Genomic DNA, 12959 nt, shown 5'->3' with positions numbered 1-12959 from the left:
ACAGAAGAACCAGTTGAGAACAGATGGAGAGAAGCAGAGCTAAAAAATGCCAACCTTGACCTCAGGTACTGACTCCCCAGTTTCAATTCTAGTCCCTATATACCATGCTGTGTTGTGTTTTCTGTTCTTGGACAGCTCACTTTATTTATGTGTGTGTATGTGTAGATTAGGGGTGTGTGTGTCTGCATGTGCATCCAGTTAAAAAACCTCTTTGGGTGTTTGTATGCATGTCATGTGAAAAGCCAAATGACTTAAATTCACATCTCTGTCTTTCACAGCGGAACAAGCCTACTTCTACCATGTTAGTCAAAGCTCTATGTCTGGCATATCTCTAATAAATTCTACTACTTAAACTGGCTTGAGTAGGTTTGTGTTCCTGACACACCAAAGTACCTGACTAAGAAAAAGAAGCCAGGTTTCCTAACATCACAAAAATAGATACCTTTTAATTATCACCAGAATTTTTGTTTTTACATTTACCTGTCATAGCTCAATTATAAGAAGAAATTCAATTCAACTGTAGAATACAATATAGAAGGCCAGTTTTTTATTAGACCTAAGATTTTCACTCTGGTTTTGCCACTGACAAACTGTATGACCTTGAGCAATTCAGCTGGGAGTGAGAAGCCTTGGCTTAAGTTATTCCCTATTAAGTTTGCCTGTCTGCCTATGTAACTAATGGCATGCTAGAGGTTTAATTACTGAAAGCAAAACAAGTAATAAGCTAATGATCTACAGAGGAAAAACAAAAAGGAATTATTTAAACACAAATTTGATCATGGATGAAACATGGCCTTGAAATTCTTAATGGCAAAGAAAGAAAACCCTGAGCTAATTAGAAATGTCCTTTCACATTTGAAAAGACCTCACAAAGTTCAACTCAAAGTTTAGTATGATCTCACAGACAAAACCTCTAAGTGGAAATATAGCACAAGAAGAGTTACATGTTCTAAGGAAATGAAATTCTGATTATGTAATCACAAATAATCCTAATGAGATGACAAAGCAGTTAGAGAAACTAGTTTCTTTGGGAAGCTCAGATTTTTTTTTTTTAATTTTATTTAAATTCAACTCAGATTTTTAAAAGAACATGTACAAAAGAAAAAAAGAAGACCAATTATCAATACAAATCTTGATGTGAAGGTATAAGGAAAGTCTCACAAAGGTTCAAGCCTACTAAGAACTTAGGTTCCCCAAAATGCTAGTAAAACAGCAACAAAAACTTTAAAGCTATGTTTGTAACAAGTAGTTTGTTAGGGGAAAGACAGCACAAGGCTGATAACAGAAAGAAGAGCTCAAAAACAATTGTGTCTTCATCTTTTCCATCTGTAAGTACTGCCCCAACTTTAAGACCAGACAAAAATAAAATAAAGAAATTAAAGTCTGTGATAATTTAAAAGGAGTCCTACAAAGCCAGTTCATTTAAACATATTTAAAATTCTAGGCCCAAACAAATTATATCTCAAGGTCTTGAAAAAACTTAATATGAATAAAAAATGAGTAAATGCTGCCCTGATTTTTAAAAATAGGTAAAAAGGGAACATTCCAGACAGCAAAGAATGATTAGCTTAAAAATGATCTCGAAACAATTTCTAGAAGAGAGAATCAAGCATGTGACAAGAATGTGAAAAGTACGTAAAATGTGAAAAGCCAAAATGGATTAAGAAAAGTACAAACTAAATTAATTTTATTTTTTTTCAAGATTTTATTGTGGGGCGCCTGGGTGGCTCAGCCGATTAAGCATCTGTCTTCTGTCAAACAGCACACACACAAGCAGGCAGGCAAAGGAGAAGGGAGATGTAGGCTGGATCACAGGACCCCAGGATCATGACCTGATAGTCAGTAGGCAGACACCTACTGGCTGAGCCACCCAGGTGCCCCTGATTTTCCTTTTTAATCAAGGCTTGATAATGTCTGGCAATGATATAGAATGCTATTTCAGTGAATCTTGATTTCCTCTAATAGTCCTGTCAGTTAAGATAGAGAAATGGAGGTGGGATAATTGTAGAGAGAAGTAAATTCAGTTAGGCCAACAATTCTTTCTGAAGAGTAATGAAGGGACAGTGAGCCAGCAAGGGTTTTATCTTTGGTCCTGTCCTATCCGATATCGTTTTCAGTGACTATATTAAAGACTAGAAAACTCATTTAATATGTTGTGGAAGAAGAAAAACTAAAAGGGAAAGAAAATATAAAAGGAGATTCAAAATTCAAAAAGATTCTGATAAGCCAGGAAAATGAAAAAAACAAAAAGAGATACTTAAGAATAAATCCACTTCTGCATGCAGGCTTAAAATTTTTAGTAAAATAAATAGAAGATGGAAGACTGGTGGTAATTTACATGAAAAAGAATCTTATATTTGTGATTTAAAGTGATTTTGTGATTTAAAATTATTAAATTTGTTTTTAGAAGGTAATGAAATTTTATGTTATATATCAAAAGACCAGAATTTCTAGGTTTATCTGAAAATATTGTAATGTTTTATGAATCATTTAGACTCAAACTGTAATGACACCTCTAATATGTGCAAATGCAAATCATATGTAAAATAGGGTCAATCTAAAACTCTCATAAAACAAATAGAATTCTACATTGACAATTTTTCAATATATTGCTGAAAAGACAAAATAAGGCAACTGACGTAAGAACTTCCTCTATAAAGACACTTTTTGTTTTTGAAATTCTGTTCCTCGGCCTAGCTCAAAATACTTTCAGAAACTTCCTTTACACTAGTTCTTGAAAGTTTTAGTAATGGTATTACCTACTAAAATTAAAGACCATGTGTCAGAATGTCATATTTCCTTTTATACAATTTTACTTTATGCTAAGGAATCTTTACGAAATGGTACTGAAATGGTAAAAGGAGAAAGAAAAGGTCAGAAAAAATTGGCCTATTCTCATAAGCTTTCTGATACTAATTTAGAGCTGTTAAACTATTTGAAAAGCTGAACTGATAGTGAAAGAAATACTGTTTACACCTTTCCAATACTCTAAATGAAATAATCCAAGGGTACCTGGCTGGCTCAGTTGGTACAGCATCCGACTCTTAATCTCAACCCCCACATTGGGTGTTGAGATTACTTAAAAAATAATGAAAAATAAATAATCAAGGAAAAATAAATTTTTAGTTAAATTGCCAGTTTGATAGATTTCAGTATATTAACTAATTTATACAATTTTTTTTTCAAAGGTTTATTTATTTGAGTGCACCCACATGCAAGTGGGGGGGGGGGGCAGACAAAAAGAAGACAGAGAATTGCAAGTGGACTCCTCGCTGAGAGCAGAGCTCAACATTCTGATTCCACAACCCATGAGATCATGACCTGAGTTGAAATGAAGAGTTGGATACTCAATTGAATGAGCCACCCATGCACCCCTACACAAAGAAAACTTTTTTTTTTAAGGATTTTATTTATTAAAAAAAAAAAAAAATGGATTTTATTTATTTACTCATGAGAGACAGAGAGAGACAGAGAGAGAGAGAGAGAGAGAGAGAGAGACAGACACAGGCAGAGGGAGAAGCAGGCTCCATGCAGGGAGCCTGATTGGCACTTGATCCTCAGACTCCAGGATTGCGCCCTGGGCCCAAGGCAGGCACCAAACTGCTGAGCCACCCAGGGATCCCCTACACAAAGAAATCTTAAACTAAATTTTATTGAAAGACTTGATTACCTAGGGATATTAATAAGTAAACAGCTTGTTAAATGACATATGTATGAAACTTTATCCTACATAAAATCTACAACTTTTAAAGCTTTGGTGGGGAAAAAAAATTTTATATATTCTATCTATTCTTACATCAAATGATTAAAAAGAGTAAATCTCTTCCTAGTAGCAAAAGTATTAACAACAAATAAATGTAACCTGTATACATACAGAGATGTACAGTCTTCTGGAAAGGAGTCTTCATATGATGTAGAGGGCAATGAACCTGATTTATTTTCCTGTTCATTCTGAGTCACAGATATATGATCTACATGAAGAAAATACAAATGTTTGAGTAACAAGTATACCAAGTTAAAAATCATTTACTGTAATATCTAAATAATATCTTTAATGATTAGAGGTATCTGGAGCCCTTCAATCTACAAATATAGTAAGACTTTAAAATTAAGCCAAAAAATTAGGTGTCAATATTTTCAAAAACACTAAGAAAATAAGATAGGATAAAGTAAAAGACTTAGGATAAAGAGACTTCTATCGGAGAAAATGTAGTTTGGCCTGAACTTAATCTGAATTTTAATCAACCTTTATTTATTTATTTATTTTAAACGTTTTATAAATAAATTTTATTTATTTATTAATAAGAGAGAGAAGCAGGCTTCCTACAGGGAGCCTGATGTGAGACTCGATCCCGGGACTCCAGAATCACACCCTGGGCCAAAGGCAGGCGCTAAACTGCTGAGCCACCCAGGGATCCCCTTAATCAACTAAGGTGAACATTTACTATCCTTATCTGTTAGCATTTTAAAGAAAAATAACATAACTCTTACTAAAAGGTCACAAAATGGAAAGTTTATGTATCTCTTACTTTCTCATTTTTCAACTGCTACCTTCATTTTTGGAGGGTGGGGTATCTGGTTACCTCTTTTAATATTTCCATTTGATTTTTCATATTACTCATTCTATCTCTCTGTGCTTAATTTTATCTCATGTCTTGTCTCTTCTTTTTCCGCGTCACCTAGTCTTACTAACACGACTACAATAAACTGTGTATTTAGTGAGAAAAGTTACAGATTTCCTATTTTTATTTTGAAAAATGGATGTATGGAATATTCTATGGTTTAAAGACATATGTGTATATATACACACATATACGTATGTCTTCGTCCACCCTCGTTTTTTAGGGAAAGCATGCATGTGAGGGGCAAGGGCAGGGGGAGGAGGAGAGGACCTTAAGCAGGCTCCTTACCCTGTGTAGAGCCTGACACGGGGCTCAACCGCATGACCTGAGATGATGGCCTGAGCTAAAATCAAAAGTCAGATGCTTAACTAAGACACTCAGGTGCCCCTAAAAGTATTTTTTAAATGTGTTCTCTTCTATGCACTAATGGACTTTAAGAAAAAAAGTGATTCTCATCCTGCCTTAGATTATTAACTTGCAAATGTCTTTCGGTGCAGAAAAAAAAGTGTTTGAAAAGTTTAAGTAAATAAAAGAATAGCTTAAGTTATAAAAAAAAGAACACTATTTGGCTACTTGGAAAATAATTATTCCTCTTTAATTATCAAGGTAAAGAAAACTTTAAAATCTGATAGTTGATAAGGACTATAATTCTGGATTAAAAATTAAGTTTTACAAATTAAGAATTTGATTTTTCCTAATTTCTTTGTATGACTCATATAAAACCAAACAAATATGACTAAATGTATATAAACATAATTAGAAATAAGACTTACTGAAAAAAAAAAGATTTTAAAATTAATCATTAGATAAAGGAGGAAAGGGGAAATAATAATTCCTCTCAAGAAAACAGTATCCAATCCTTTGGGGACACAGCACATATTTACAGTTATACACAAGCAAGGAAAATAAAAGTAATTACTGGTTTGGGCAATCCAGGTTCTATCTGGGATAGCTTGTTTTGACACCAAGTCTTTTTGTTTCTCCCAGTCTCACTATTCTTTTTCTGTTTTTTTTTCCCACTATTCTTTTTTAAAAAAATACTAACATGAAATTTTATTCCTATGAAGTTCTTAATCCTTGTATTTGCCAATAATATCAATTATACAACTCCCCAATTACTTAGTTACAAATATTGCTCCACGTTGGCAAACATATACTTGTATTTTGATAAATTCATATTTCAAGTGAACTATATAAAAATATGAAATCATTACAAAAAAATCCCTAAACCAAAACCCAATTTACTTTCATATAGTAAGAAATAATTTGTTTCAGAAAGAAAAAAAAAAAAAAACCACTTATTTCCTCTTACCTCCTCCCACATTTTAAAGCCCCTCTTGCAAAACTAGTGTAATCTCTTGAGTATGTTGATTCCAAGTGCTACTGAAAGATACTGACAAAAGCTGTTTTCTTAAAGAATCCACCCTTCTAAAACTATACATTAACTACTGAAATAGAGAATACTTTTGAATACCATAAAGTTTTTTTAAAAATAGACTGATGATGCTAGCTATATTTTCAGAGATTTAAAACCTTAATCCTACAAATTATGCAGTTAAAATTACTCTAATTTGTTAACAATATTTAGCAGTATTTTTTTTTTTAATATTTAGCAGTATTAATTAAAATTCAGTAAAGCACTTTCTTAAGATTTTGGATAATTAGACACAAAGATTTATAGGAGAGTGATTCTGATAAAAAAAAACTTTTTTTCTTTTCTCAGTTCTGGGATATTATCTTTGATCAATCCCTTCTAAAATGAATTTGTTTACAGTCTGCAAGACTAATGGTCTAATAATAATCTAGAAATAAAAAATCCTTACACTAACATATCTATGCTGGAATATACCTTTCTAGTACTGTTTTTCTCACAAAGTGGGTTTACAATAGTTTGCAGTCTTAGAATATTCTGAAGAAGAGATACATTTGCTTACTCTTTCCCTAGGACATTCAGAAGAATGTGCATTTCCTATCTCTGGATGGGTAGGACTTTTCATTTAATAGGGAAATTGACTTTATAATTTGCCAATATAGATCTTTTTTTTTTTTTTTTTTAAATCTTACCCATTTATTCATGACAGACACAGAGAGAGGCAGAGACAAAGAGAGACAGAGACACAGGCAGAGAGAGATGCAGGCTCCATGCAGCGAGCCAGATGTGGGACCTGATCCCGGTCCCCGGGATCACACCCCAGGCCAAAAGCGGCACTAAACCGCTGGGCCACCGCGGATGCCCTAGATCTTACATTTCACTTTAACTAATCTTTAGGTAATCTGACATACTTAAGTCAATTAAGCCTGCTTCGAGTCAAGAAAATAACAGAAAACTCAAGGTTAGGATTAGAAATGCACATACCCTTTATCAATGTGGAATTGTTACTTATGGTTGCTTCATTCACTAGAATCATTGCTTGAATATATTCTGTTAAGGAAAATAAAAAAGTATGAAAACAATCATCAGCAGCATCACTTTCATTCATGGTGGCAGCTACTGTGCTAAACAATTTACAAACTTTATCTTATTTAATCTTCATTAACTCCTCTGAGAGGTTCTTATGACAATTACCAGCATTAGAAACAAAAACTGAGTCTTAGGTTAAACTATTTATTCCAAGGTGCCTGGGTGGCTAAGCCAGCTAAGCACTCAACTCTTGATTTCAGCTCAGGTTGTCATCTCAGGGTTGTGAGATCGAGCCCTGTGTTAGGCTCTGCACTGGGTGTGGAGCCTGCTTACAATTCTCTTCCTCTTGCTCCCTCTGCCCCCCTCTCTCCCTCTCTAAACAAAACAAAACAAAAAAACAAAATCAACCCCCCAAAACATTATATATTCCAGGTCAAATCAGCAAGGAAGTGGTAGAACTGGATTCAAAACTAGATCTGACTCCTGAAAGGAATGAAAAAGAATATTAAAATGAAAAACAATGGGATGCCCCGGTGGCTCAAGGGTTGAGTGCCTGCCTTCAGCCCAGGGCATTGATCAGAAGTCCCGGGTTCGAGTCCCACCTCAGGCTCCCTGCAGAGAGCCTGCATCTCCCTCTGCTGTGTCTCTGCCTCTTTCTCTGTGTCTCTCATGAATAAGTAAATAAAAAATAATAAAATAAAACAAAATGAAAAACAATACTATTTTTGGACAAGCAAACAAAATTTAATGTCTATAAGAATATCCAAAAAATATTAAGAATGGTCTAAAAGACAATTTGCTTGAAAATCTTACATCCTGAAGCAAAGAAGTAGGTTTCTACATAAAAGTCTAAGGCTCTCCAACCAGGGTTGAAAACTAAGAGACAGGAAAAATAAAAATTTGGCTGACTGAACTAGCTGTCTATGTAGAGTGCAGTTCTGCTTTCAGAAGACTAGTAAGGCAAATTCTGTTTAAAGCAGGCAAAATATAGTCAAATGTGCTTTCATATTTTAAAAGACACTAGGTGTCTGAGTGATGCAGTGATGGGTAATTTGTCATATTTTTCTATATGTACTAAATGTTGTACAATGAGCAGATACTACTTCTGCAATGCCCACCCCGCCTCAAAAAGAATTAGAGAAAAAGAAAACATGGACAGCAAAGTAGCCTGAGAGAAAAAGAGATAAATTCACAGCAGCTGTTATTCAAAGTAATCATCTTTACCCATTTTTACTAAGTGTCTATGATATATGGTAAAATCAAGTGTTTACAGAAGCAGGGCACAAACACAAAGGAAACAGAATGCATAGTAGGCTCTTAGAAAACAAAAAAAAAAATTTGACTTTTAAAATGAAAAATACTGGAAATAATTGTACTATATTGCCATTGGTTAATATTTAGCATTAAATGTATTTAATGTTTTTTGTACTCCATACCTTTATTTGTGGCAGACCCATCTTTGATCTTTTGTTTCAGTGATTGCAGCACATTTTGCACTTGTTCAAATATGAAGTCCACTTTTCCATCATCTTCCAGTTCCATCCAGAAAGTTTTTGCATCACCTAAAATAAAAATAAGTGAATAGCTTGAGTGCTCAATAGAAATGGACTATAATTTCCCCAAGGCACATGTTATATAGAATCCACTTGGTTTCTAAATAATATCAAAATTTTATTGGTCTTCATTTACCTTGAGGGAAAAAAATTTTGATCATTATTTCCTTATAAGAACTATAAACAAAGAATATGACCTAAGTATTTCATTTATTTCTGCCAACAAAAATACGTTAAAAATTTCAGTGATACTATTTCTGGTGTTCCTGGAAAACAGAAGGAACAGCTTCATTCTAAGGTGGTGGTAGACATATATAAACACATAAGCATTTTAAAAGTTTCAGGGATATAATTTCCACTGAATATGGAAGTGGACAGTTATAGAATGAAACACCTCAATAGGGATGCCTGGTGGCTCAGTGGCTGAGCATCTGCCTTCAGCTCAGGGCTTGATCCCAAGGTCCTGGGATCAAGTCCCACATCGGGCTCCCTGCAGGGAGCCCGCTTCTCCCTTTGCCTGTGTCGATGCCTCTCTCTGTGTTTTTCATGAGTAAATAAATAAAATCTTTAAAAAAAAGAAAAAAAAAAAAACATCTCAATTGCTGTGTATGTCCAACAATGTTTCTAAAAATCTTTTATATTCTTAAAATAATTATATGAAGCAAAATAATGTTCAAACTTTTTATAGGTAGCTATATAGATGAGGCAATATTTCAGATGCTCAGCAAGTGAACACCTTAATCAAAAATTCCTAAAGATAAGTGCCTTGCTGGCTGAGTCAGCAGAGCATACAACTCTTGAGTTCAACCTGCATGCTGGGGGTAGAGTTTACTTAAAAAAATTTTCCTGGAGGAAATAATTCTTTCGAAGTTTAAAACAGAAATATGAGAAAGACAATTAAACTGGAAAAAGCAAATCTCACATTTCTACCATGTTTAAAAGTAACAAAAATACCTAAAATGTTAAAATTCATTTATATGTTAAAGTGTTAAAATACATAAAATGTTCAAAACTAATGAATAGAGCTTTAAACAAAAGAGGGACATAACAACTATTGTACTTCAGAAAGATCACTTGAGAAGCCACTGGGACAATTAATAAGCAGAGAGCCTAGTAAGTTCACAAAAAATACATTTTTCTTAATAAAAATTAAACCCTGAACCTCTTAAGTTTGGCAACAAGGTGAGAATCTTCATAAAAGGCTTGGGTATAGTTCCAAGTCTCCCTGACAAAGTCACCTTACCCAAAGGGGATCTCTCACTAATTAGGGATGATGCCGCCACAGCAGCCTCAGAAGGGGTGTTGGTTCCCTGTTGACACCTTGGCTTGATGCCTACATGAGACCAAGCCTACTTTTAAACTCCCCATAGCACATCTCAGACAAGGTTTCAAGGTCTGAAATAAGCACAATGTAAGAGGACAAAAGGGATGAGGAATGATGCTTCAGAAGTAGAGGGACCGGGACACTTGGGTGGCTCAGCGGTTGAGTGTCTGCCTTCGGCTCAGGGAGTGATCCTGGAGTCCCGGGATCGAGTCCCACATTGGGCTCCCTGCATGGAGCCTGCTTCTCCCTCTGCCTGTGTCTCTGCCTCTCTCTGTGTCTTTCATGAATAAATGAATAAAATCTTAAAAAAAAAAAAAAAAAGTAGAGGGACCATGACATGAAGAGCTTTTCATGCCATGCTAAGCAACTCCATTTTTAAGTTTTATTTATTTTTAGTATTTTACTTAAGTTCAATTTGCCAACATATAGTATAACGCCCAGTGCTCATCCTATCAGGTGCCCTCCTCGGTGCCCATCACCCAGCCACTCCAACCGCCATACCCTCCTCTTCTGCAACCCTTTGTCTTCTAGTTAGAGGAGTATCTTATGGTTTGTCTTCCTCTCTAAGTTTTCCCCAGTTTCCATCCCTTCCCATATAGTCCCTTCCACTATTTCTTATATTCCTCATATGAGTGAAACCATGTATTTGTCTTTCTCCAATTGACTTATTTCACTCAGCAGAAGAGAGCAACTCTCTTTTTATATGAAAGACTATGGGATCCACTCAAAAAGTTTAAGCATCTTCTGATGTGGTTAGTTTTTTAGAAAGGTTATTAAGTTTCTGACTTGGGCATAGTAATGGTACTCATAGAGATAAGGAGTAAAGATGGGACAAGTGAGAAATTTAAGTAGTATTAAGTACACTGGATACACAGGCTCCAGAGTAAGATCTGGTCCAATTACATGGATTTTGGAGTCAATGGCACACAAATGCTTGCTGAAATCACAGAGTAGATGTGATTAGGGAGAATGTATACAATGAGAAGAGGGTCTCCGATATACGAGCAATGAATGTAAGAAAAGAGAATCATGGAAACCAAGAAGGAGCAAACAGGTGGAAAGAAAACCAGGAGGGGTAGCCCAGGTGGCTCAGCGGTTTAGCGCCGCCTTCGGCCCAGGGCATGATCCTGGAGACCCGGGATCAAGTCCTGCATCAGGCTCCCTGCACGGAGCCTGCTTCTCCCTCTGCCTGTGTCTCTGCCTCTCTCTCTCTCCTCCCTGTGTATTCTCATGAATAAATAAATAAAATATTTTAAAAAAAAAAGAATGAAAACCAGGAGTCAACACAAAAACAGAAGTGGTGATTAACAACCTAGACTTTGGAGTTCAGATGCATTTGTGTTTGAATCCCAGTACTGCCAGTCGTTAAGCTGTTGGACCATATCTATGAAATGGGAATAATAACATCTACCTCATGGAGTTGGATGTGTGGATAAGCATGTGGCTTTTAGCAAAAAATTACTACATAGAGTAAATATATACGTAGTATATATGTATACGTACATATATATACGCACACAGTACATACTAAATACAAATTTTAAAGATGTAAAAGTAAAATTTACCATATACAATTAAACAGGGAATACAGTCTTCAGTGAAAGAAATTAATTTCTAATTGTGGAATTTTTGATTTCATTCAGCTAAGTGGGCAAGTATTTTTTGAAGGACCTTCCAGAATCCTTAAAATCATTAAGTTTTTCACTGACAGGTAATGAACAAAAATCACTGGTCTTAGATAAAACTATTTGTGAAAGCACTTAAATGGTTGTTAACATGTTTCTTGAATCAATGTTCCATCCATTTGAGGTGGATATCTAGATGGAAGATTTTGAAAAGCACCAAGTGAACCTACCATCTGAAGTTCAATATCGACAGCATTTGTTGCTAATGATAAAATTTACATTACCAAGTTAAAACTGGAAATTTGTAAACCTTGCATATACCACAGTAAGCCTCATAGCTTCTCTATAATTAATCACTTTTTGATGATATTGGTAGCAATATTAACAAATGTGATTTTTAAATATTATATGATGAAATGTGTCAACATCTGGAAAATCTGCGTAATTTACTGATCCAATTATTTTCCAAGTGGCTAATGCATGATATTATAAAATCATAAAAGATCTATTCAATGTGCAAGAAGGACCAATGGACCTTAATGTAAGAGTGTAATAAAACTCACAGATATGTGTTCAGATTTCACACTACAATTGACCCTGAAGAAGTAACTACTTGTTGAGTTGTGTAGTTGCATAAAAAAAAAAAAGTCCACAATTATCTGAAAGGCTATTAAGATATTTTTTCCCAACTTTTTGTATGTGTGAACCTTCATTTTCTTCATACATTTCAACCAAAACAACGTATCATAACAGATTGAATGCAAAAGCAGATAATGAGACTCCTTCTATTAAACTAACTATAAAAGAGATTTATAAAGGTGTAAAACAATGTTTTTCTAATTTTTTTTTAGAATAGTTACTTCTCACAAAAATGTAAATTGTTAACATGCTGCGCTTATTGTTATTTTTTAAATGAGTCCATTAACATTTGTGAAGCTTCTCAATTTCAATTCCTATTTTTTAAAGATTTCATTTGAGAGTGAGCAAGCCCGAGTGAGAAAGAGAGCAAGTGGAGGGGCAGAAGTGAGGGAGAAGCAGACTGCCCACTGAGCAGGAAGCCTAATGTGGGATTTGATTCCAGGACCCCAGGATCACAACCTGAGCCAAAGGCAGATGCTTAACTGAGCCACCCAGGAGCCCCAGTTTCTAATACAGTAAATATGAAGAGATATTATCCACATAAACTAAAACTGGCAGGGATTTTAAGTACTTTTAAGAGTATAAAATAGTCCTGAGACCAAAATGAAGTTTGAGAACTACTGGCCTAGATGAATAGTCCAGTGACTACTAGATCAACAGTATGATCTGTATAACAATCTGTATATTACAAGTGTGTTAAAGGGTAGTGAAATTTTAAAATATCTTTAAGAGGTCAGATCCAAGGAAGGAGTGCTGACCACAATAAAAACATCTAACTGTATTACAACTGTATAC

At 34.8% G+C, this 12959-nt stretch overlaps 1 protein-coding gene across 1 annotated transcript in view; it reads right to left on the bottom strand.

Moving 5' to 3' along the window:
* Positions 1-12959, bottom strand: part of LOC121476930 (histone-lysine N-methyltransferase SETDB2) — an 85193-nt gene that overhangs the window by 63845 nt on the left and 8389 nt on the right. Inside the window, exons 4-6 of the mRNA XM_041731071.1 lie at positions 8460-8585; positions 6979-7044; positions 3875-3971 (exon numbers count right to left, since the gene is read on the bottom strand). Of these exons, the coding sequence (XP_041587005.1) occupies positions 3875-3971; positions 6979-7044; positions 8460-8585 (289 nt within the window). The remainder of the gene's footprint in view (positions 1-3874; positions 3972-6978; positions 7045-8459; positions 8586-12959) is intronic.

This window comes from Vulpes lagopus, chromosome 16, assembly GCF_018345385.1.
Source record: "Vulpes lagopus strain Blue_001 chromosome 16, ASM1834538v1, whole genome shotgun sequence".
NCBI classification, from domain to species: Eukaryota; Metazoa; Chordata; class Mammalia; order Carnivora; family Canidae; genus Vulpes; species Vulpes lagopus.
Note: the sequence above shows the minus strand (reverse complement) of the source record. Positions and strands in the feature narration are given on the sequence as shown.